The sequence below is a fragment of the Mastomys coucha genome, unplaced genomic scaffold, assembly GCF_008632895.1.
Source record: "Mastomys coucha isolate ucsf_1 unplaced genomic scaffold, UCSF_Mcou_1 pScaffold20, whole genome shotgun sequence".
NCBI lineage: Eukaryota > Metazoa > Chordata > Mammalia > Rodentia > Muridae > Mastomys > Mastomys coucha.
This window is the reverse complement of record NW_022196903.1, coordinates 104,339,527-104,367,238: the sequence shown is the minus strand read 5'-3', so window position 1 is coordinate 104,367,238 and position 27,712 is coordinate 104,339,527. Positions and strand designations below refer to the sequence as shown.

The following is a 27,712-nucleotide window of genomic DNA, read 5'->3' as shown; positions in this document are numbered from 1 at the left end:
ATAAGGGTCTTGAAATCTTGCTTCCCCTATCTCAGCCTCTCTATTAATAGTATTGTTTATTTCATGTTGTTACTCTATACTATGGTTTTCAGAACAGCTTATATATTTCAAAAGTATTTACATATCCAAAAGAAACAGAGACAATTAACTAGGGAGGTGGCTTGTAAGAGAACAACAAAGTGAGACTGAATGCTTTGCTTGACATTTGTAACTCTTGTATCAAATTTGAAGAAGCATCTAGCTTTTAAAGTATACCTGGGTGCAATTTTTTAAACCATTTTGCATGCAAAACCATGAACAGAGAAATACGCACTTTCTTTCAGGATCTACACTCCCATAAGAAAAGTATCATTCTGATGTTTGAAGAGAGAAGCAGTTTGACTCAGATATGTATCATACTGATATCCAGTACTATATATAAATGCACACAAAAAATCAATTGAAAATCCATTATGCATATGGAGTGGCTAAAACACCCACTCAAGTTTATTTCCTTTAAATTAGAGCTTGTGAAGTGTAAGAATATGGACACCCAGGATGATGAGGTAGACTACTCATGATGCAAAATTGAAATCACTCACTGAAAAACCTCTGAGGAATATGAGGTTGTGTTATGTAGCTTGGTTTCTGAGATTCACAGCCCTAACGTGATTCTTCAAGAGAACTAACAAGATAAGCCCACCCAAATTTCAGGTAATGTTTCTTTAGGCTTCTCACTCTCTTCCCCCAAACATACTTAATTTTAGTTTTCATTTTCTGTGTGGCTATGTGTATACATGTTCATAGATTTTTGAGTGTATGTATGTGTGTGCATGTGTGCATGTACGCATGCATACATATGCTCCAGTGGATATAAACTGTTCATGCATAATAGGCCCAGACCGTATGAGTGAGCTACCTCCTCATCTCTCTACTTTTATTTTACTGTTTTTATTTACCAAGATTCCTTTGAGTATATTAAAACTTCTAGTCATTGTTAGAGGGAACTCAAATTTTCATGCACAAAATATAAAAAATTCTGCCTTTTGGACTTTATAGTCTTCTTAATGAGTCATAGGTGGGTTTTCTTACTTGTTATAGGATTCTGATTATTGGAGAAGAATTCCCAGAATAGATTAACAAAATAGGGCAAATAATCACGGCACCACAGCCTGGTTCACCACAGTGGAAGCTTTCTTAGCAAATGAGAAGAAAAAGCATCAAGAAGTGTCTTAGGCAGGGTTTCTATTCCTGCACAAACATCATGACCAAGAAACAATTTGGGGAGGAAAGGGTTTATTCAGCTTACACCTCCACACTGCTGTTCATCATCAAAGGAAATCAGGACTTGAATTCAAGCAGGTCAGGAAGCAGGAGCTGATGAAGGGGCCATGGAGGGATGTTTCTTACTGGCTTGTCTCTCCTGGCTTGCTCAGCCTGCTTTCTTATAGAACCCAAGACTATCAGCCCAGAGATAGTACCACCCACAAGGGACATTCCACCCTTGATCAATAATTGAGAAAATGCCCCACAACTGGATCTCATGGAGGCAATTTCCCAACTGAACCTCCTTTCTCTGTGATAACTCCAGCCTGTGTCAAGTTGACACACAAAACCAGCCAGTACAAGAACCAAAGTGGTTAGAAGGGAGAAAACAAGCTTATCTTGTTTTTGGGTTTAGGACAGACATATAGAAAAAGAAAACTTAGCGAGACTAACTAACGTTACTTGGTAAAAACCATCCACTTGGCACAGAAATTGCCAACTTCTATCAGATTAAGAATACATAGTATGTAATTCCAAAGCAGAGCCAAACTATAGCAGTAAGTAGGCCATAAGGGAGAGAGTCATTAAAGAGTAAGAATAGTGCAGTGCAAAAATGATAATTATGGAGACATTCTTTTTTTTTTTCCACTTTAGGAAGATTTATTTTCTTTTCTTTACTTTTTTAGTAAATGACAATAAAATATGTTATAAATTTTTAAAACTCTTTTATTGCCTTATTGTAGCAATTTTAAAATTTGTTGAAGCTTGATAATAGCTTAGCACAGGTTTAATTTTCATAAACATTTAATAAATGCTAGAAATGAGTGTATATTCTATAATTTGGGGGTACTATATTCTAAACATATACATTCAACAATTACATTCAACAGTTTTTAAATTATATTACTCAAACTTCTGTTCTTTTGTTTCTTTGTTTGTTATTTAGTGAGAGGCTGCTATTCTGTAGCCCAGGCAAGCTTTGGGCTTCAGCCTTCTAAGTGTTTTTTTTGTTTTGTTTTGTTTTTTTATTAGATATTTTCTTTATTTACATGTAAATTTCTCCATTCCCAGTTTCCCCTCCAAAAAACAAAGAAACAAACAAAAACAACAAAAACAAATCCCTGTTGCCTCCCACTTCCCCATGCCTGCCACCCTGCCCTCTCCCACTTTCTGGCCCTCGCATTCCCCTACACTGGGGCACAGAACCTTCACAGGGCTGAGGTCCTCTCCTCCTATTGATGATCGAATTTGCAATCCTCTACTATACACATGCTGCCTGAACAATCAGACTCCTCCATGTGCAGTCCTTGGTTGGTGGTTGAGACCCTGGGAGCTCTGAGGGTGCTACTTAGTTCATATTGTTGTTCGTCCTAAGGGGCTGCAAACCCCTCAGCTCCATTGGTCCTTTCTCTAACTCCTTCTAAGTGTTTTTCTTAAATGTATTATTTAGACAACTTGATTTCTCAGCTAATTAAAGTATGTCAAGAGCCTCTAGTAGAGCAGCACACTTGTATGCTAACATTTGTAGTTCCACCAAAGCATGCTTTATGAAGTTATATTTGATAATGGCTCAGACTTCTGTTTTCATTAGGCCTCAGCCTGTACCCCTTGACCTCACTTTTCTCCAGTCATCATTTTTGTCTCAGAGATCACTGTGATTGTTTGCTCCTGCTTCCTAGGTGTTTATACACTTAGCTTTTATTGTCTTTCATTTATCTCTTTGCTTACATTTTGGGCACATCTCTTGTAAATGATATGTTTTAACATTAAAAAAAAATCAGCATAGACAAAGCTAAGGCCAAAGAGAACATTCAATCTGTTTTCCTTGGTCACCACTACACTTAGTTTTAAATACATAAAGCTCAGCTGTTGATAACATAGAACAACCCACATTCCACAAGGAACTCAAGAAGAAGGAAGACCAAAAGGTGGACATTTCATTCCTTCTTAAAAGGGGGAACCAAATACCCACGGAAGGAGTTGCAGAGATTAACTATGGAGCAGAGACTGAAGGAAGGGCAAGCCAGCCTAAATATAGCTATCTCCTGAGAGGCTCTGACAGTATCTGACTAACACAGATGTAGAGGCTCACAGCCATCCATCGAACTGAGTACAGGGTCCCCAGTGAAGGAGTTAGAGAAAGGACCAATGGAGCTGAGGGGCTTGCAGCCCCTTAAGACGAACAACAATATGAACTAACTAGTACCCTCAGAGCTCCCAGGGTCTCAACCACCAACCAAAGACTGCACATGGAGGGGTCTGATTGTTCTAGCAGCATGTGTATGGTAGAGGATTGCAAAATCGATCATCAATAGGAGGAGAGGACCTCGGCCCTGTGAAGGTTCTGTGCCTCAGTGTAGGGGAATGCCAGGGCCAGAAAGTGGGAGAGGGCGGGGTGGCAGGCATGGGGAAGTGGGAAGCAACAGGGGTTTGTTTTTGTTGTTTTTGTTGTTTCTTTGTTTTTTGGAGGGGAAACTGGGAATGGAGAAATTTACATGTAAATAAAGAAAATATCTAAAAAATAAAAAGGGATCTTTGTTTTACTCAAAAGAAACCTTAGGCTTTCATGAGTTTAGGTTAAAGTCCCAATAATAAAGGTTCATTGTTTTCAAAGGAGCAGAAATCAAAAGGGCTCAACCTATGAAAGGACAAATAAGAGAAAGAAGAGTCTAAGAAAGGAAAGGTGGACAAAGAGAGGACAAAATGAGATATTTGAAAAAGACTCAAGATGTTATGGAGACATTCTTAAGAGGATGCTTAACAATGCCTTTCGGTTTTCCTTCACAGAGGATCTAGCCATGATTCTCAGCTCACAAATTTTGAAATCAGAAGATTTCGACATGATCAATATATCAAAATCCTAGAATAAAATGAGCATCTACGACACAAATGAATTACTTGGAGGTTAAGTTATCCCACTTCAGGAAGCCATTGTGTCCTGAAATAAATGACCTCACATGTACTACCCAGCTCTAATATGAGTCAACTGTTATTGTCTTAATGTCGGTAAGACATTCAAAATTACAACAGTATTATTTTAATTATTGTAGCTCCACTATTTTCAAGCCAGTTCCCTAAGAACTTTCTCTTGAGTATTGCATTTAATCCTCATGGTAGGATAACAATATCATTTATTCACTGTGAGTCTTTATGTGTGTGCATGCCACAATATCCATGTGGATGAAAGTCAAAGACAACTTTGTGGAGTCACTTTTTACCCTCCTACTATACAGGTTAGAGGTATTAAACTTGGATCATCAAGCTTGGCGGTGCTTGCCTTTATTCACTGACACACTGTACAGTCTGTCTCTACTTTTACTTTAATGATGAAGCATTGGAAGCTCAAAGACGTCATGCAATCCCATACATCAATGTGATTAACTTCACTGGAGAATCAATTGATTTATCATTGTTTTCTCTCTCATGCTAATGTTATCTCTATATTTATATTCATGTTAGGATTACCATGTCATTAAGCATTGCCTTTCTCAATGAGTTATAAACTCTAAAATTAGACTTTCATGAGTTCCCATTCACCAGTCCTGCCCTATTCCTTTACTTGATGTAGAACTTTGACATCTTTCAGTAAAATTTGACAGAGTAAATTGACAAATAAATAGAAGAATGAATGAGTAATTGATAAACGATACAAAAATAACATGGATTTTTGAAAAGAAATGCCCAGATTTACAAACAAATCAAAATTACAAAACAAAAGTTGAAAAATAATACATTTAAGATTTAAAAAATGAATACTAAAGAAGTCTCATAAATAAAAGAATGAAGCTAGAGAAGTAGATAGATGAGGCTTAGAAACCTAGGTGAGGGAAAATAAAATTGGTTCTCAGTCTTGCATTGGACCAAACTAAGTGTGGAAAAATGATAAATGAGTTCAATTTTTTCATATGACTTCCTCTATCACATGACATCTTTTTTACTATAATTTCCATTTGTTCTCCTTTCCTTGCGACTTAATACACAGTCTTTTTTCATAGAAAATTTTCATTGAGATGTGGATGTTATGATTGAAAAACACCTGCTTCCCTTAGTGTTATATACTTGGAAAGAAGAATGCACACAGAATTTCATCTGATTGAGCAGGTACCACTTAGCTGAAACTTTGTGAGCTATATCTTTGTATTGAACAGATTCCTGTGGGTCTATTCAACTTTGGTACCATGTAGAAGTTAATTTATCAAAAATCAAACAGATAGAGCAAGATTACATTCCTCCACTTTGATAGGATTTCTGGGCTTGGGCCATTCACCATAAAATTCATCTTGACATGATATTTTGAAACTTAATGATTCATCAACTTACAAAGCAGTATTTATTTAGTCAATAGGTATACTTTCTGAAGCCAGACAAAAAGTGCAGAGAACAGTAATACACACAGGACCTCTCTGAGGTAGCCATTCAACGATAGTATGAAACACAGTATGTCATCATTAGTTGATGTCTGTTAAAAAGTACCTTCCTAGAATATAGAACGTTCTGAACAATATGATACATGCAGAGTACAAATTACTTTTTCTCTCTTTCTTCTGGATGAAACTTCTAGCATTAACAACACAAATATTCCAATAGTATGCTAAAGCTGCTGAAGACCATGTCTGAACTAGGTCATTCAAATCATTTCTTGTATTCATGGGGGGAACATTCTAGAATTCTCTGAACAATTCTTTACTTCTGAAATGGTAAAAGTATTTATCACTGCACAAATACAGACTCCCTCCATTTTAAACCACTCCAGTTTTCTTCACTATGAGGTCATTCTGGTGAAGTGGACTCTGTTAGATTTGCTTATCAATTAGAGCTAGAGGCAAAATAAAAACTAATAGAAACAATCCATCTTTATGCAGCATAATTTGTTAATGGAAAATAAAAAGGACAGGGAAGTTTGGAGATTAAGAGGTTCTGGAACATAGGAAAGAAAGCAGCAGGATCTGAGGATTCACATAGGAGGAAAGCAAGCAAGAAAGGGAATCTTATTCTCTGTATATCATGTTCCCAATACAACGAAAGAAAACACAACCAAGAAAATGGCCATTTGAATTTCTATTGACCAATAAAGATTCAGGACAACTTCATAGTCCTAGATACAAAAAGAACAATTAGAAAATGTCCCCTAAATGTGTTTGCTTTCAAAACAAATCTCCACTAACAGTATACCCCACCACTGCTTGTAAATTAACATACTTGCACGATTCAGACTTGTATTAAAAATTGGTCTTCATACTTAAAATATATGTAAATATGCATAAAAATGCTCACACTGTTTTGTGATGTATAAGAAACTACAGAAAAGTTTTACCAAAGAATGTTTAGGAAGAAAAAAGAGGTATTCTTATCAGTTTTTCAGGTTTAAGATATTCAGTTTTAGATTTTCTAGAAAGGGGCCTTAAATATTGAATTGAGTTTTATAAAGACTATTTTATGCCGTATGTAAGTTGCATTCCTATACTATTTAGAAACTTTAAAAGAATTGTTTTGGAGGCTAGCAAGATGGTCTAGCAGTTATATAGCTTAAGCTGCCTTTACCTCTAGCTCCAGCATCTGACAGCTATTCTTCCTTCCTTCTTGGGCACTCACTCTGTGAGTGCCCAAGGCTCTTCAGAGATCCTGAGTTCAATTCCCAGCAACCACATGGTGGCTCACAACCATCTGTAATGGGATCTGATGCCCTCTTCTGGTGTGTATGAAGAGAGTGACAGAGTACACACATACATAAAATAAATAAATAAATCTTAAAAAAAACCAAACAAACAACAAAATAAAAACCAAGCAGTTGTGAGCTGTTAAATATGGATTCTGGCAAACAAACTCTAGCCTTCTACAAGCCCAGAGCATTATTTTAACTGCTGAAAAATTTCTCTTAACTCCAGTGCTGGTGAATTTAAAATGACCAGAAGATACCAGCTTGTGATATCAAAATCAGCTCAATATAGTTCTTTAAAACTAAGATTTCAAACTTGTGTTCATTTTTATTTGATTTGATTTTTAGCAACCAGAAAAGTTTGATAATGGACCCAATAGTATCTTTGTCAGATACTTTAACAGCACTGCAAACAGGTATAAGATTCTTCTTTTTCTTAGAGATACACTCAGTCACACTGGGGGAGAGACTGTGTGACACATGAGCCATTATTGAATTATTGAGCTTTAAGATAAAAATGTCAGTTATATTGGACAGTTGTTGACAGTATGTATTGTCTATACAGGAACTGACTATTACCACTACTTTTGTGCATGTGTACATTTTCATTAAACATAAAATTTGCAGATATTGAACAGATCTTAGTTATTTAAGTGCTTCCTGGTATATCATCACAGGAACTAAATACTATCAAGTGTCACTAAACTTTATTAATCTTGTACAAGTGTGATAAGGATTGTCAGTTTTATATTGAGCTGCCACTAAGTCTTCACCATAAACACCCTGGAAATGATGCTTGAAATTATAAAATTGCCTGTAGGTGGCCATTTGACAGACTCTGCCCAATATACCTTGTAACTTTGATTAAGAAGCTGTCAACCATCACCCGTTTCATATATTGTCATAATGACAGATTGGTTGCTGAGGACACTTAACATTCACTCTGAGGACACTCTAGTGTCCTGGGCAGAGGACCTCTGTTACCACAGTGAAAGGCATGACCCTGTCTTGGTCACTGCAGCCATGTAAGCAAGATCATCCTTGGTGAATTCAATATGATCTTGTGCCCATTTTTACCTAGGCTAGAGTGCTTGTGATTAGTGAAAGCATATCCCTCATTTGCATGAAGGACTGTTTAATGAATGGTGCAAACATGGTCATTTGTTTGCATGAAGGCATGCCATATTCTGTGTCACTATGATTAGTGCAGATAACTTGCCAGGACCTCTTTGTCTATAGAAACAGATTTGTCAATTATTTTTCAAGTTACGTAGGAGACTTTCTCCTTTGTGTTCTCTTGATGTTACAGCACTATTCTAAGTGAAATGGTCTTTTTCTTGCCTACATTTAATCTCTTGTGTAATTTAGAACAGTAATGATAGTGGTGACATTAGCAATAGCAGCCAGAGGGCTACTCAAGAGCTAAAGAGTTTCATTCAGCAAGTAGGTGGGGGATATATGAGACCAGGGACTACAGAAGATACAGAGCAAATGAGAGTAGGAGTAAAGAAACATAATATAGGAAAGGGAGGTGGGACTAAGGAAAACTTGAAGGCATTAAAGATCTAGAGAAACTGGGCATTGTTTCTTAGATGCATGAGAGTTACAGTGCTTGTCACTACGGAACAGAAGGTCACAGGACTCTGGGCCTGTTCAGAGCTCTAACACAAGTAGGAATCGCCTGCTGTTTCTAGTCAGTGCTACTGAAAGATCAGGATGACAACTTAGGGCTTTGGTGAGTACAGAAGTGTGCATCCAACCTGAAGACCCAGAGATGTCATTCTCTGTCATCTAAATTTTGGTGCAACATACTATAAACTCTCAGGGATTGAGACTGAATCTTCCAATCTAACTCTTTTTTTTTATTAGATATTTTCTTTATTTATGTCATAAGATATCTCCTTTTCCACTTTCCCCTCTGAAAAATAAAGAAAAAATAAAATAAAAACAATAAAAAAAAGCAAAAACAAAAACAAAAACAAAAAAACCTGTTCTCTCCCCTCTCCCCCTGCTCATCAACACACTCTCTCCTGCTTCCTGGCCCTGGCATACCCATACACTGGGGCATAGAACCTTCACAGGGACAAGGGCCTCTCCTCACATTGATGACTGACTTGGCAATCCTCTGCTACATATGCTGTTGGAGCAAATAGTCCCACCATATGTACTTTTTTGTTGGTGGTTTAGTCCCTGGGAGTTCTGAGGGTACTAGTTAGCTCATATTGTTGTTCGTCCTAAAGGGCTGCAAACCCTTCAGCTCCTTGGGTCCTTTCTTTAGCTCCTTCATTGAGGACCCTGCATTCAGTCCAATGGATGAGATGACTGTGAGCCTCTACTTCTTTATTAGTCAGGCACTGGCAGAGCCTCTCAGGAGACAGATATACCAGGCTCCTATCAGCCAGCACTTGCTGGCATCCACAATAGTGTCTGGATTTGATGATTGAATATGGGAAAGATTCCCAGGTGGAACAGTCTCTGGATTGTCTTTTCTTCAGTCTCTACTCCATAGTTTGTCTCTGCAACTCCTTCCATGGGTATTTTGTTCCCCCTTTTAATAAAGAATGAAGTATCTACACTTTGGTCTTCCTTTTTCTCGAGTTTCTTGTGGTTTGTGGGTTGTACTATGTGTATTCTGATCTTCTAGGCTAATATCCACTTATCAGAGAATGCATACCATGTGTGTTCTTTTGTGATTTGGCTACCTCACTCAGGATGATATTTTCTAGTTCCATCCATTTCCCTAAGAATTTCATAAATTCATTGTTTTTAATAGCTGAGTAGTACTCCATTGTGTAGATGTACCACATTTTCTGTATCCATTCCTCTGTTGAGGGACATCTGGGTTTTTTCCAGTTTCTGGCTATTATAAATAAGACTGCTATCTACCTCTTAAGCACTGGTTGTTCAAAGCCCAGGAATGCTAGCATTCAGAGACCAACTCTTCTGCCATTCAACCATTTATATCTGGGTCAGGCAAAGGATCTGATATGAATGCTAATATATTATTGCCAATATTATTAGCAATATTAGTGAATATGTTATATTAATGTTTAGTTAATATTGGTTAAATATTAACCATATATATTTCATAGAATTCATTCAGAATTCATGTGCAATGTTCCCTTTGTTGGAAATCTGATTATATTGCATGGCATGAATACTGGTAGAGAATTTTCTTTCAGGAAGTGCAGGAACACCAGGTTCATCTTGGTAGTTGCTAAATTTGTATACAGAGGAACTTATGAACCATTAAGTATTAATACAACTAACGAACTTTAGGACTTTTCTTCTATTGGATGGAAATCCAACTCAGTTTGACTGAAATCCAACTCTAAATGGAATTCTTTTTTTTTTCCTTTTTCTTTCTCTTTTTGTAATTTGTGTAAACTCACAGATTAAGTTATCGAACTTCAATGTTAGAAGATTTTAGTCACAAACTGCAGTAAAAGATTAGTGCATATTTTCTATTTTTGCCTTTTTCATCTCCAGAGAAGCTAAATGATGGCCAAGTCCAATGCTACAATTGCTCTTGTTTTAGGAATAAACTGAATTCTTTCTCTATACTTTCTGTGAAGTCTTTTTTTTTAAGAGTCAATATTTATTTTGATTAATATCCTACAAAACTTTGACAGGTTTAAATTATGTAAGGAGGACTGATTTATTAAACACTTTACAAGTTTTTCTTTCCACAGAGTAACACAGTAAGTAGCAGAATACTTGGCACAGTTATAAATAAAGAAAATATAAAACAAAAACATTCATAGCTTAAGTAGGATGCTTCTTTATGCCTAGTATTTAAAATAAACTCCTACAAAAACAACAAAAATATGAATGAAAAAATTCCAAAGAATTTAGTCCCTACTTTCCTAACCGTCAGAGTCCAATGGCTCTGCTGGGCTGTGGAGTACTTCCTGATCCAGTCTCCCTGAGGCTGTGCCTTTAAATCCTGTGCTTTTAGCTCAAATTGCGATTTTAACCACATGGAGATGGGGAAAGGAGACAGATGGAGGTGAAAATATTCTAGCAATTGAACCTAATGTCTATTCATATATCATGGAGAGTGATGAGTACAGCCTACATAGAGAAATGGAGGTATTAGTGACATATACAGTAAATAAATATGAGCACTGCTTAGTTATCTAAGTGGCAACATTCATGACTTTGACAGTTTCAAAGGGACACACTCAATTCTATTAGTACAACTGGTACTGAGAGTTTTTAAATCTTCTTATATAACTTTAGGTTATGTAAGTACTTATATTTGGAATCTTTAGTTTTCAGCTTGAAGGACTGAACTGAGTCTTTCATGGAAAGAACTACCTCCATTCTTGCAGAGGGTATCCTGCCATGGAAGCATTGCAGGGATTACGACATCAGGGGCCACTTTCTTGTAATCTCAACAAGGACACAATGTGGTGTTAATTATTCTATCACTCCACATGTTGTTTATCAAATATCAGTGTGTGTGTGTGTGTGTATGTGTGTGTGTGTGTGTGTGTGTGTGTGTATGTATGTGTATGTATATACATATTGTATGTGGACACTCAGTATAGAAGACCAGGAAACAAACTGAAAAGACATCCATAGGTAATAATGTCTGAGCTTGGAATTTGTATATATATATATATATATATATATATATATATATATATATATATGCTCATATACATGTAAGCTTATATAACATAATATGTAAAAGTATACTCTAACTGTTCAAATATGTTGAACATCAAGAAAACAGTTCTACTCATGTTATTAATGTCATACAAAAGGAATTAAGTTCACCTAGACTGTTCTGAGGTTCAGAACACCTCATGTAAAAGGAAGAGAAAAAGAAAACAGACAAACAAACAAACAACAGCAAAACAAGGAAGCGGACAAAGCATCGTGTAAAAGGCCTTAGTTTAGAGAGCTAACCATGTAACAGGCCTTAGTTTAGAGAGCTAACCATGTAACAGGCCTTAGTTTAGAGAGCTAACCATGTAACAGGCCTTAGTTTAGAGAGCTAACCATGTAACAGGCCTTAGTTTAGAGAGCTAACCATGTAAAAGGCCTTAGTTTAGAGAGCTAACCATGTAAAAGGCCTTAGTTTAGAGAGCTAACCATGTAAAAGGCCTTAGTTTAGAGAGCTAACAATGTAAGATGCTGGAGTCTTGTCACGCCATGCTGCTTCTCTCAAACAACATGACATTGAGATGAATGTTCTTCCCTACTCACTGTGCTACTTCGACATAAAAGCCTTTAGTCACTTCTGGTGACTTCAATTTACATTAAGCAATATAAAACCACATGTAAAAAATGCAGTTTCTCCCTCATCAAGTGTCCTGTTACCATATATGCCTGTCTGTAACCTTAGTCCACAGGACAGAGGCGAATCACTGATTGTCATTTCAAAGACTGTTCAATAATATCAAATATTTTATATTTATATACTAACTAACTTACTATGTTTGATAGTATCTCATTATGTAGTTGTGGCTAGCCTAGAACTCTGTATCCCATGTTGGCCTCAAAATCGTGTCCGTTCTCCTACTTCCTTGTTTTGAATGTTGGGATTAGGAATGTGTACCACCACTTCCAACAGCATCAGTATTGTGTATCTCAGAGACATTTGCCATATTCCAAAAATAATGACCCAGGAACAACAAGGATCAGCCGCACTTTCATTTTCTTTCTCTTTATCCCCTACTACTTTTAACAAACCCATTTAGAGATGCACATCACACTCTAAAAATTTAAATATTTAGCTTCCACCTTAAATCAAGGACAAAACATGTGGTATAGAGAAAAGTACTGTGGATTTCCTTACAGTGTTCTGAGTCCTTGGTGTTCTGTTTATTAATGTTATTTAATGGAAATTGGGGATTATCCCTGAAGCCTGACAGGGAAGCTCTATGGAACAGGCGCCATGCAGAGAATGAAGTATCAGAGGACACATACATATTATCTGATTTCTTTACACACCCATGTGTGCAGAAAAAAGACAGAAAATTGGCTGAGACACAAATCACTTGGGATATTATCACCAGTAAACTTAGGCTGATGTTGACAGCTTTGAAAAGTTAATGACCACTTATGCTTCTGATAGAGGAGCAAAGCAAACAGGATTTAGAAAACTGGGTATCATTGACATGCAAGGTAAACTGGCACAAATAATTAAGGTATTAAGCTGATAGTAACGGCTTTCCTTTGAACTGCTGTGAATTTGATTCAGAGTGTCCATAAAAGGTAATAGATGCCTTGTGTGCCTGTGGAGTCCTACAAAGGCTGGGTCACAATTCTAAATTTCAGACAGACTTCAAATATGCTATTATTCTAATGCACTTTCATCCCATGTGCTAATTTGAATTATGTTAGCTTAGTACTCAATTAGGTCAGACTTTATTTTTCCCAAGAAAATGTTAGTGCAAAGATGAAGTATTCTCTAATTGTTCTTCATTGCTAATGATAAGATTTTAAATACCATTTTATATCATGTATGTAGGTATTGACTGTATGTATGTGAACATCATGCATAAAGAAGCCTACTATGGTCCTAAGGATCCTGGTTCCATTGGAATGTCAACAGTTTTCTCCACCATGTTCACAGCAGCCTTATTTATAATAACCAGAAACTGGAAACAACCCAGATGTCCCTCAACAGAGGAGTGGATACACAAAGTGTGATATATCTACACAATGGAGTACTACTCAGCTATTAAAAACAATAAATTTATGAAATTCTGAGGGAAATGGATGGATCTGGAGAATATCATCCTGAGTGAGGTAGCCCAATCACAAAAGAACACACATGGTATGCACTCTCTGATAAGTGGATATTAACCTAGTGTGGTGGCCCTGCTGTGTTCTTGGAAGAACTCAAACCGAAACCAGAGACTTAGCTCGCTGGGGGTTTGGAGCCTATGTAAATGATTCAAGGACCAGATACCAGGTCCCTAGGAAGCCGTGAACCTTTGATCTCTCTATCCCGTCCTGGAATCCTTTGTGTTAGAGTTTTAGCTTTGATCCTGCCGAATGTCTGTTCTCACCTGAATGTAAAATGCATGCCTGTGCTTATCTAAGTATATATATATTCCGTGTTCACTAAGTAAAGTTGCGCCTTGATGAGACCAATTCTCCTGGCGTCTGTCTCTTTTCTCTATCACCCATTACAGGTTTCCAAATCCTCGGTTCGTGGAACCCCACGCAAGTAGGAGCTGCGGGACGGCATCCTACAACCTAGAAGCTTGGAATACCCAAAATACAATCCACAAACCACAAGAAACTCAAGAAGAAGGAAAAGCAACATGTGGATACTTCATTCCTTCTTAGAAGGGGGAACAAAATACCCATGGAAGGAGTTGCAGAGACAAAGTGTAAAGCAGAGACTGCTCCACCTGGGAATCCTTCCATATTCAATCATCAAATCCAGACACTATTGTGGATGCCAGCAAGTGCTGGCTGACAGGAGCCTGATATAGCTATCTCCTGAGTGGCTCTGACAGTGCCCAACTAATACAGAAGCCATCCATTGGACTGAACACAGGGCCCCAATGAAGGAGCTAGAGAAAGGACCCAAGGAGCTGAAGGGTTTGCAGCTCCCTTAGGACAAACAGCAATATGAACTAACAAGTACCCTCATAGCTCCCAGGGACTAAACCACCAAACAAAGAGTACATGTGGTGGGACTAATTGCTCCAGCAGCATATGTATAGCAGAGGATGGCCTAGTTGGTCATCAATAGAAGGAGAGGCCTTTGGTCCTATGAAAGTTCTATGCCCCAGTGTAGGGGAATGCCAGGGCCAGGAAACAGGGGAGGGTGAGTTGGAGAGCAGGGGGAGGGAACAGCATTTTTTTTATTTTCCTTTTTCTTTTTTTTTCTTTTTTGGAGGGAAAACTGGGGAAAGAGATATTATTAGACATGTAAATAAACATATCTAATAAAAATTTATGATAAAATAAATAAATAAATAAATATCTGTTCCCAAAATTTCAAAAAAAAAAAAAAAAAAGATTCCTGAAGCCATGCAGTGAAATGCTATACTAGGTGTGTACCATCATGATACAGCAAAACATGAAGTAACATAAATATTTTTCTCCTGAATTTGTTGCTGTTCAGATGTTTGTTCACTGCAACAAAATGATGAGTAGGGCAGCACAACAGATCCTCTGTTCTCTCTATAACATTCAGTACCTGAACAATTGTCACTAAACCATATGAAAATTAAGCAATGTTATAGAGGTTAAAAGTACTTACTATAATGGCTGCATATACCAAACTCTAAAGGATTTAGTAACTATTACTGTTGATCACCTTCACCTTATTATTATGTCCTTGTGCTGTAAACATTTCTTTACCACTGTAGTTATGAATTCATGTGTCCAAATCTGGTGCCAAAATTTGAGATACATGGAAGGACACATTGTTCCTCTTTCCCTCTCTCCTTCCCTCCCTTACTCTTTTTTAACTGCATCCTTTTTTATTTCTTTCTTTGTTTCTTCCTCTGTTTCTTTGTTTGTTTGTTTCTTTCTTTCTCTCTTGGCTCTTCTAGATCAGATGCTATAAGCATGGTTGGTCTCTGAATGGCATGTTGCAGATGTCCACTGCAGGACAATCAGAACTAGGGTCAGTTTGCAGAAGCTTCTACTCCACTGTGCTGTACAGTATTAGAATTCCACTTTTTAAAATTTATTTATTTATTTATTTATTTATTTATTTATTTATTTATTTATATTCTAGATGTTGCCCCCTTCCAGTCTCCACTTGCAGAGTTTCTCCCCATCCTCCATCCCTTTGCCTTTGAGAGGGCAGCCTGCTCCTACTTTTTTAGAATACCCATGATATTCCCCACAAACCCAAAGGAGTTAATCATGAAGGAAGGCTGAAGGGAGTATGTTTGAATCCCACTTAGAAGATGGAACAAAAAAGTTTTGAGAGGCAGAGGGACTTTGGTAAGTAATGGGATGACTAGGGGAATAGGTGGACAGGATCAGGCATGAGGAGATGCTGAAGAGCGTCCCAGAGGGCCAGTAAAATGAATGGAAATATGCAATCCCAGAGATCTAGGATATAGGGAAGCTCCCAGGAGTGAATGCAGAGGAACTTACCAGAAATTCCCAACAGTTGTAATATGTAACCTAAAGAGACCACCTCCAGTATGTACTCAGGACCCTCAATGGAAGGATGGAGATACCAACCCACCTACAAAACTTTTGACTGAAAATTGCTCCTGCCTAAAAGAAATACAGGGATAAGGATAGAATAGAGACTGAAGGAATGGCCAACCAGTGACCGCCCAATTTTGAGACTCCTCCCATGTACAGTCACCTATCCTTACACTATTAATGATGGTATGTTGTGCTTGCAGACAAGAGCCTAGTATAGCATCCCTCTGCGAAATTCTACCCACAGACCAACATAGGTCAGAAGTTGAGGCTGCCTGTGGAAGAATTAGGAGAAGTATTGAAGAACCTCAAGAAGATGGGTACTAACCTAAACCCATAGGAGCTCCCAGAGACTGAGGCACCAACCAAAGACCATACACAGGGTGGTTTGGGGCCTCTGATACATATGTAGCAAGTCTGGTCTCTGTGGGAGAGGATGTATCTAATCTTCCAGAGACTTCATGCACAAGAGTGGGGAGAAATGGGGGATGGCTGCCCTGTCATAATTTCACTTTTTATTGAAATCCATCAGCCTAAGTTTAAAAATACTCATTCCTTACTGATTTCCACCTTTGCAGATTTAGAATGTATAGTTCAGCAAGTAATCTAAAGTAGATACTCTCTGAATACTTAATCCTTTTGGGTGGAGGTAGGGTGGATAGAGTGATACCCATATTTGGTCATGTTATCAACATGTACACCTCATTATACCAAGATTCTGTTAGTACATTAAAGACTTGGAAACTTTCAGCATAATTCATCTACTGCTGAATTTCAGATACTCTGAATATATTAATTTTACAATAGTCTCTATGTTTGTTTCAGGTCTACAATCAGTCAACTAAAGGATAGAAGAGGAAAGAAGAGCTCCGGTTTTAGTTTCTACAACACTAAACTATACAGAGGTGCTACTACTAATGCTGATATACATGGCTTATCCTATGTAGGGAGGAGTTCATGAAGTCAGAGGAAAAGAGGTATCATCCCTGCCTACGCTTAATAGACAGTTTTAGTTCTCCTCTCAGGAATGGGATCTTTCTGGAGGTATTTTCAATTTTTTAATTTCTTGTGATTTAAACATAGCATTCAGGCTTCTGGGGCATGTGGATAAGAGAGATGGGTCTAGGGACATATCATATCAACAATTACTAGTGATGATCAATAGGAAAATAATTAAAGATTTCTTAATTTGGGAAATGGTGAGATGGCTCAGCGGTTAAGAGCACGTGCTGCCCTTGCACATGATCCAGACCCAGATTCTAAATAGCACATGACAGTTTACCCCATTAGAAGCTCCAGTTCCTGGATATCCAATCTACACTTTTGACTCTTATGGTAATTGGAATATACATAGCACACATACCTACGTGAAGACAAAAACTCTCATACATTTTAAAACAAAATATATTAATATAAAAGCTATTTTTAATTTCCTAATTAATTGAAAATATTTATTTTTATACTCAGAAATTAAAACACTACAAGAAAAATAAAAACCAGGCTAGAGCACACTTATACATTTCCAAAAGTAAAATATTAGTTTATAATAAACCTTAAAGAAATTTAATGGATTCTGTGTTATTTACATATTTAATAAATTTAAAATGTATTTTACTTTAGTTTTATTTATATATGTATAGGTGTGTGTGTGTGCGTTTGTGTGTGTATTATTATTGTGTTCGTGGAGGCAAAAGTTATCAGATCTCTCTGAGCTAGAGTTACAGGGAGTGGTGATCTTCCTGATGTGAGTGCTAGGAACTTATTTAAAATGCTTTGAAAGAGCAGTATATTTTGCAATGTCAAGAACACCTTACAGTTCTAAACATATACATATTGGATACAAGTGTACTCAATTTCATGATGAACATACTACTACATGATATTAAGCACTGTTTAATTTGAATATAGTAGTAATAGATGTGCTGGCTAGTTTTATGTCAGCTTGACACATGTTAGGAGAAAAAAATATGAATTCACTAAATGTGTCTACAAGATTGGCCTGTATGCAAGTCTATGGCGCATTTTATTATCTAGTAGTAGTATCTATTCATGTAGGTGTGCACAACTCATTGTGGGTGATATCACCCCTGAATAGGTATGGTCTTAGTTACTGAAAGGAATCAAACTGAATGAGCCAGGAGGAGCAAGTCAATAAGCAAGATTTCCCCAGGGTCTCTATTAAATATCCTGCCTCCAAGTTCCTACCTTGAGTTCCTACTCTTTGTTCCACATCTCTCTCTAAGTTGCATTTGGTCATGTTGTTTTATCACAGAAATACAAGCCCTAGTTGGGATAGGCCATTATGTCACTATCTTACTGTGACAAAAGCAGTTCATCCCAGTTAGAATATCAACAGAGAAACATCTTGAATAAATAACAATGTATACCAAATGGACATTAACTAAGGCCTCTATAGAACACTTCACCCAAAAACTGTGAGACACAAATTCTGCATGCATGTTATTTTTCACAGCAGCCTGTTTGCTCTAAAATAGATTGCTCATTAGAACACATTTTTTCTTTTTTGCAAATGTAGGAAATCTGAAACAATCCTTTGTAGTATATTTAGTCACAGTGGAATAAGAGAACACAAGAAAATAAATACACAGTCATTGAGAAACACATTACTAAGTAAAAAATAGATCATTGACAACATTAAAAAGAGTACTTAAAAATTCCTAGAATTGGGCTAGAGAGATGGCTCAGTGGCTCAGAACATTGACTCCTCTTCCAGAGGTCCTGGGTTCAATTCCCAGAAACTACATGGTAGCTCAAAACCATCAATAATGGGATATGATGCACTCTTCTGGTATGTCTTAAGACAGCTACAGTATTCTCAAATACATTAAATAAATAAATAAATCTTTTAAAAATCATAGAATTAAATAATAATGAAAACATAATATATCAAAGCTTATAGATCCTAAAATGGAAGAGAATAACTTTAAGTTCCTGCATGAAGAAATCTCAAATAAATAGCTTAGTAATACTCCTTAGAGTATGGAAAACTAAGGCAAAATTTCAACAATATACTGGAAGAAAAATAGGGTCGGGGCAATAATTTACAAAATAGAACTGAAAAAAATATAAAGGAACAATGAAACATAGAGTTTGCTACTTGAAAAAGTAAACAAGATGAATAAAATCAAGAAATTAACAAAATTAATAACAAGGCAATGGTGGCACATGCCTTTAATCCCAGCACTTGGGAGGCAGAGGCAGGCAGATTTCTGAGTTCAAGGCCAGCCTGGTCTACAGAGTGAGTTCCAGGACAGCTGAGGCTACAGAGAAACCCTGTCTTGGAAAACCAAACCAAAACAAACCAAACCAAAACAAACAAAACACTAACAAATGTAGAAATGAAATGGGTTCCAAATGACCAGATACTAAAGTAATTCAGAAAATTTTAACAATAAATATTAAAAACATATATACTACTATATCAGAAAATCTTAAGTAGAATAACAGCTCTAGCTGCATAAATAGCAGAAGATTGCCTTAGCTGGCATCAATGGGAGAAGAGTTCCTTGTTTCTGTGGAATCTTGACTCACCAGCATACAGGGAGGCTAGAGTGGTGAGGCGGGAGTGGGTGTGTGGGTGGTCAAGCACCCTTTTAGAGGCAAAGGGGAGGGGGAAGGGAGGGTGTTTGAGGAGGGGAGATTAGGAAGGGGACAACATTTGAAATGTAAATAAATAAAATAACCAATAAAAATATTTTTTTTAAAAAAAAGAAAAAAATGAGGAATTTCTAGAAATTTTCTAACTTACCAAAAATAGAGCAAGAAAAACAATAAACAGTTTATGGTATTCTTTATCAATCACTAAGTTTGAAATAGTAATTTTATGAGCACCTCCCAGGTAAAAGAATTCACATGGGCTATAAATTTTATCAGAACTCTGAGGGATTAACACCAATGCATTTCAAATTGTTCCAAACAACAGGAAATGAAGGAATGCTACCAAATTCATGTTAAAAGTCTAGCATTAGCTAATGCCAAAACCAGATAAAATACCAGTAAAGATAGGAAACAATAGGTCAACCTTTTTGACGGCTATAGATGCAAAAATTTCTCAGTAAAACTCTAATAAACATAGAAGCATATATATATATATATATATATATATATATATATATATATATATATATATATATATAAAACATTAACCAAGATCAACTTGGTTTCGTTCCATAGATGCAGGGGTAGTTCATCATACACAAATTGATAAGTGTAATGCATCATATATAAGTGGACATAAGGATCGAGATCACATGATCTCCAAAGATGCTGAAATAGTGTTTTGATAAAGTGTATCATTCTTTCATGATAAAAGTCCTGAAAAAAAACTAAGAATCAAAGTAACAGCTGAACACAAAGACCATATCTAACATTTCTGTAGTCAGCATTATACTAAATATCTTAATGCTGAAAGTATTTCTACAGAAATCAGGAACAAAATGGTGACAACATTTACCACTTTTGTTTAACCAAGTACTTTTAGTCATAGAGTAATGAAACAGAAGGAATGAGTAAAAGAATTCAAATAGTGATAGAAGATGTCAAGGTATTAGAATTTATGGATAGTACAAATCTCTACATAAAAAATCTGAAGACTTTACCAGAAAACTTTTGGAACTAATGAATGCTTTTAGCATAGTGGTAGAATACCAAATCAAAGTTCAAAAGCTACAGGTTATTATATATACCAATAAAAAACAATTCAGGAATCAATCTCTAACACAGTTGCTGAAAAATAATTTGAACATAACCAAAAAAGAAAGACTTCTATAATGAAAACTAACATACTCACAAGAGAAACTGAAGAAACTAAAGAAAGGAAGACCTTCAATTTCCATATTATAAAAGTTAATATTTTCATTACCATGATATAACAGGTCACAATGCCCTACTGTCATTTAGCAATGCTCCACTATGTCATCACTATGTAATGTTGCTCTAATACATTGTATTTCTGTTCCATCATAATAATGCACTGTCTCATCACAATACTCCACTGAGCCAGCACAATGATCCAACATCCACTTACAGTATCCCACTGAACTGTCACAGTAGCTCCATTCTATATTGTAATGCACCTATATTATATAATAATAAACCACTGTGCCTTTGCTGTGATTGGCTCTCAAATTTTAATACTTTAGATTATCACGACAAGGTTCTACAATTGCATTACAATGTTTTATCTCCCATCAAAATGACCCTGTTCCAGGGTTTCATGACAATATTGCACTGTCTCATCTAAGTGGGCAATAGCACAATCACTGTGATTATATCTCATATAACAATGGCACATTTGCCAATCACAATGGCCCACTGTCTCACCACAATGATACTCTGTCTCACTGTAAAGGCCAAAAATACAATCAAATGTTCTATTGTTCCATCATAAGTTGTCACAGTCCCATTGCAATGTCAAACTACTCCCTGAATGTTCCACTGTACCTAATTACAATGATCTATTCTCATATTATGAGAATTTATTATCCCAATAAAATGTTCCACTCTCTCAGGATGATTCCCTCTGTCTAAACATAGTCTTCCACAATAATATTACAATGATAAATTATCTTTCCTATCATAACAATCAAATATCACATTAAAATAATGCTCTGTACCATCACAAAATAATATCTATTCTTGGAGTGCTTGACTATACTCTTAGAATACTATAGGATTACATCAAAGTGTTCATCACTGTGTCATCACAATGTTCTATTTTGTTTTATATCACAGTAGTCCACTGCATAAAATAGTCAACTCTCCCAACACAAATGTCAACTGTCCCATAACCATGATTTATGTCACATCACAGTAGACCATTGTTCTATTCACTTTCACGTTTATTCACTCTCATCCCAATGGTCCATTCCTGACACAATAGTCACTTGTCTATTGATGATGTTTCAATATCATATCACTTATGAAAGTAGTATAGTATCCAATAACAGTGGTCTACTTTCCCATCAAAATGAGTGAATGTCCAATAACAATGATTGACTATCGTATTACAATATTCTGCTGTTATATCATAGTGGTTAATTGTCATATACTTTCCACAATAGCCCATAGTCCCATCACTGTGGTCCACTGTGACATGAGAGTGGTTCACTGTCTTAGCATAGTGACACACATTTCCATCAAAAAGATCCATTGTGCTACCACAATGGTTTATTCCTTTCATCAAAATGGTTAATGTTTCCATCAAAAGGTTTCAGTCCCATGACAATAGTTCACTGTGCATGCACAATTATTAACTCTCCCACAAAAAAATGATTCACTCAACATGATGCTCCAACATTTCATAATAATGGCCCTATATCTTATCCTTTACTACAGTAGTCCACTGTCCCATTGCAATAATTCACTACCCTATTACAAGGTCAAATGTACCATCACAATATACCAAAGTCCACTAATAATGTTCTAATGTCCTATCCCCATCACAATGATCTACTGTTTCAACAAAGTTCTCCACTATCTTCTCACAATATACTACTGTTCTATCATAATAATTCCCTGTCCCTTCATAATAGTCCACTATTCTCATTCCATCTATCTAAGCACAGTGTACCATCACACATGTCCACTATCTCATCCAAGGCTCTAACTTATGATTACAATGATACACTGTCCCAAAACAACGGCTCACAGTCCCATCACAATGTTCACTGTCCAATTACAATAGTCCAGTGCACCATCAAAACATTTCATTGTCCTATAACAATGAATCACTGTTTCGTCACTATATTCCTCTGTTTCATCACAATAATTCAATGACCCATCACAAGGATTCACTTTCTAACTACAACAGTCCATTGTACCATCACAATTGACCACTTTACTACTCCCTATTTAACAATAGACCATTGTCCTACCTGAATGATTACATTTCCCATCACAATGGTTCACTGTTCCATCTTAAAGATCCACTGTTTTATTGTCATTTTCTAATGTACTATCCCTAACAATGACCAACTGTCATATCTCAATATTTCAGTTTCATATAACAAAGATTAATGTTCCCACCTTGATTTTTCACATTGCAGTGGTCAACTGTCTTATTCTCTCTCAAATTAATCACCATCCCACTAGGTGGTACATACTATAACTTTGACCCACTCTCCATCATAATGGTTCACTTTTCCTTCACAATGATTCATTGCTCAGAGTGATCTACTGTCTCAATACAATGATCCAGTCTATTATTTAGTCCACAGTTCAATCACAATGATTCACTGTACTATCAAACTGTTTCACTGTAGTATTTCAATGGAGCACTGTCTTATCACAATGGGCCACACACCCATCACAATTGTTCACTCTTCTATCCCTATCACAATTGTCCATGGTCTTTTAACTGTGACCCATTGTTCTACTCTTTATTGTATGGTTCACTGCTCTATCATGATGATGATTCACTTTCCTATCACAATAATTGAGTATCCCATTAAAATTTTCCATTACCCCACAATAATTGGACATTATCTTTTCCCTTATAACAATGGTCCACTGTTCAACCACAATGATCCACAGATCCTTAATAACGATTAGTTGTTCAATCACAGCTTAAATGTGGCCAATTTTTCTATTCTCTTTCAAAATGCTTCACTCTCATTTCAAAAGGGCCATCTCTCTCTTTTTTCTTTTATTGGATTTTTGTTTTATTTATTTATTTATTTATTTATTTATTTATTTATTTATTTTGTTTTTTTCGAGACAGAGTTTCTCAGTGTAGCCTTGGCTGTCCTGGAACTCACTCTGCAGACCAGGCTGGCTCAAACTCAGAAATCTGCCTGCCTCTGCCTCCCAAGTGCTGGGATTAAAAGTGTACACCACCACTGCCCCGGCTTATTTACGTTTCAAATGTTATGACCTTTCCTGATTTCCTGCAGAAACCCCTTATCTCATTCCCCGACCCCCTGTTTCTATGAAGGTGTTCTCTCCCACCCACTCCCACCTCCCTGACCTGGTATACCCCTATACTGGTACATTGAGCCTTCACAGGAACAAGGGCCCCATCTCCTATTGATGCTCAACAAGGCCATCTTCTGCTACATATGGCTAATTAGCATCACCAGCACCCAGTTCTCCCACTACAACAGGTCCTGGATAACCCATCACACTAGAAAAGCAAGTTTTAGATTTAAAATCACATCTCGTGTGATGATAGAGGACTTTAAGAAGAACATAAGAACTCCATTAAAGAAATACAGAACTTGGGTAAACAGGTAGAAGTCCTTAAAGAGGATACACAAAAATCCCTTAAAGAATTATAGGAAAATATAACCAAACAGGTGAAGAGATTGAATAAAACCATCCAGGATCTAAAAATGCAAATAGAAACAATTAAAAATGATCATCTCTTATACAGTGGACTATTGTCCACTAGTCCTACAAAGTGATCAACTGTTAAATAATATTGGTTAACTGCCTCAACAGAAAGATCCTTTTTCCTGTCTCAAAGGTTAACTGTTGCATCATATGAATTCACAATTTAATTACAATAGTTCATTCTTCCATTACAATGATCCTCTCTTCAATAGCAATGGTCCATCATCCCAAAACAATGGTCAACTATTTTTACATTAGGATACATTGTTCTATCACAGTGAGAGCACAGTCCCATAACAATGATCCTCTTTCTTATCATACTGGTACACTGTCCCATTACAAAGGCCTACTGTCCCACAACAACAATTTTCTGTCACATGACAATAGCCCAATATCCCATCACAATGGTCTACTATTCCTTCACAAAGATTCAGTGTTACATGATAATGCTTCTCTGTCTAATCACAATGGTCCACTGTTGTATCACACTAATTTTCTATGTAATTAAAATGGTTCATTCTTAGGCCGGGCGGTGGTGGCGCACGCCTTTAATCCCAGCACTTGGGAGGCAGAGGCAGGCGGATTTCTGAGTTCAAGGCCAGCCTGGTCTACAGAGTGAGTTCCAGGACAGCCAAGGCTACACAGAGAAACCCTGTCTCAAAAATACCAAAAAAAAAAAAAAAAAAAAAAAAATGGTTCATTCTTATTATAATGATCTCTCAAATGATCTGCTATACCAATACAATGGTCAACAGTTCATTAGAAGGATTCACTGTCTATCACAACTGTCCACAGTCTAATAACAATGATCCACTCTTCAATTACAATGGTCCATTTATCAGATCATAATGGCTCATTCTCTAATCACCACAGTCCACTGTTTGTTCACTATTGTGTACTGTCACAGTTATTTACTCTCCAATCACAATGATTGCTTGTCCCTACATAATGATCTACCATCCCATCACAAAGTATACTCTCCCATCAAAATGTTCAATCTTATGTAGTAATGTTCCAGTGTCCTATGTCCTGTCACAATAGTTCACTCTTCCATAACAACAATTCACCATCTCATCACAAAGATAAAATCTATATTACAGTACTCCAAAGTTCCAAAAAATATAATCTAATATCCTATACCCTATTATAACATTTCACAGTTTCAACATAATATTCTGTTATCCCATAAAAATGAAGCTACTATCCCATCACAATATTTTGTTGTCTCTTCACTATGTTCCATTCTTCTATTATTAAACTTTGTTTAAATATATTATCACAGTTTTACCTTGTCCACTTTCCTATCACAAAGATACACTGTTCCAAGACAATGGATCACAGTCCTTTCAAAATGTTCATTACCCAATAACAATGCTCTGCTGCCCACTGCAAATTTCCATTGTCCCATAATCACGATTTACTACCCTATCATTCCTTTTGTGTCTCACCACAGTGATTGACTGTACTAGTCCTTCTCACAATGATACACTATCCCAAAATTATGTTCTACTATCCCATCACAATTATCCATTGTTCTATCACAATGCTCTACTGTCTCATAATAGTTATATTATGATAGTCATAGTTAGACATAAATATTATATCCCCTATCACAATGCTTCACTATTCCACCATCATTGTCAGCTATCTGATCACATTGGTCCTAAATGTAAACACAACATTTCACTATCCAATTACCATACTTCATTGTCCCATCACAATACATTTTTCATACTGGTCAACTGCTCTGTCAAAGGATAATGTCCTATCACAATGCTCCATTACTCTATCCCTTATCCTAATTATCCACTGTCAAATAACAATGGTCCACAAGCCCTTAGCAATGATTTGCTGTACCATCACAATGTTCTTCTCTCTCTTGACTGTGTTTGATTGTTCTTTTCATTCCTATAATGGTCCACTCACCCACAACAATTGTCCATTGTCCCATCATATCTATCTACTTTTCCTTTACAATGACATAGAGTATAAACACTGCCCCAAAACGAAGATCTACTCTCCAATTACAATGGCACAAACAATGGTCCAATTTCTTCACAAGTATTCACTATGAAGTAACAGCAATGGCCACAACACAAAGATTCACACTTTGCATCACAGTGTTCCAATGTTCCATCACATTGATATTTTTCTTTTGTCTAATCATATTGTTCAACTCTCTCATTACAATGATTCTTCCATCACAATGACAATCTGTCCCAACATAGTTCTCAAATGTTCCTTCAGGTTAATTCTCTGTCTTATCATAATGGTCCACACTCTCCCATCACAATCAACCATTATGTCATCACAATCATCCACTATCTTATCATAATGGCCCACTCTTTCATTTCAGTAGTTCATTCTCTAATCACAATGACCCATTGTCTCTTCACAATGATTTATCTCATCACTTTCCAATTATAATGATTCACTGTGCAAAAGCAATGGCCCAATCAAAATAATCCAGTATCATCAATTTTTAACTGTCCCATCATGATGGTCCTCTGTATGATCATGATGGTTTGATGTTCCATCACATTGGTTTTCTGTCCAATCACCATTATCCATTGGACAATGTTCCATTATCAAAAAATAATGGTTTAATTCTCTATGCCCTTTAAAATAATAGTTCATTTTCATATGTCAATGGTCTGTTTTTACATCATAATGGTTTACTTTCCAATCACAATTTCTCCTCACTCACTGTAACATGTCAACAATGCACTGTTTCATAATGGTCAAAAGTCCTATAAATATAAAAATTACCAACTGTTTCATTACAATTTTCTGTGATAATTTAACAAAGGTTCACTGTTCTTTGGCAGTATTCTAATGTCATGTCACAGTGGTCTAAATACTCCACTGTCGCAGTACACTGTTACTTTCTTCTATTGCAGTGATATATTCTTTATCACAATAGTCCATTCTCCAATCAAAATGTTCTACTATACCACCATAATAATTCACTGTCTCTTAATAATAGTCCACAGTCCTATGACAATGGTGTTATTTCTATCACTATTGTGACTGTCTTATTACAATGATCCAATGTTCTAGAAAATTGGCCCACTGATTCATATCATCGAACCACTGTCTCATCACAATTCTCTATTGTCCAATCCATATAAGTATGGTCAAGGGTTCCATTGCAACATTTGGTTTCCCATTAAAATCTTTAACTGTGCTTTCTTGAAGATCCAATATATTACTTTAAGGATATATTATATGCAGTGCATTACTAGTCAACTTCCCCATGTAAACTGGTTACATAATAATGTTCCATAAAACTCAAGAAGAAGGAAGACCAAAAGG

The 27,712-nt window shown here is 36.4% G+C and overlaps 1 protein-coding gene across 1 annotated transcript in view; it reads right to left on the bottom strand.

Moving 5' to 3' along the window:
- Positions 1 to 27,712, bottom strand: part of Grm7 (glutamate metabotropic receptor 7) — a 906,484-nt gene that overhangs the window by 352,102 nt on the left and 526,670 nt on the right. The window contains exons 7-8 of the mRNA XM_031382827.1: positions 26,392 to 26,413; positions 22,852 to 22,864 (exon numbers count right to left, since the gene is read on the bottom strand). Coding sequence (XP_031238687.1) covers positions 22,852 to 22,864; positions 26,392 to 26,413 — 35 coding nt within the window. The remainder of the gene's footprint in view (positions 1 to 22,851; positions 22,865 to 26,391; positions 26,414 to 27,712) is intronic.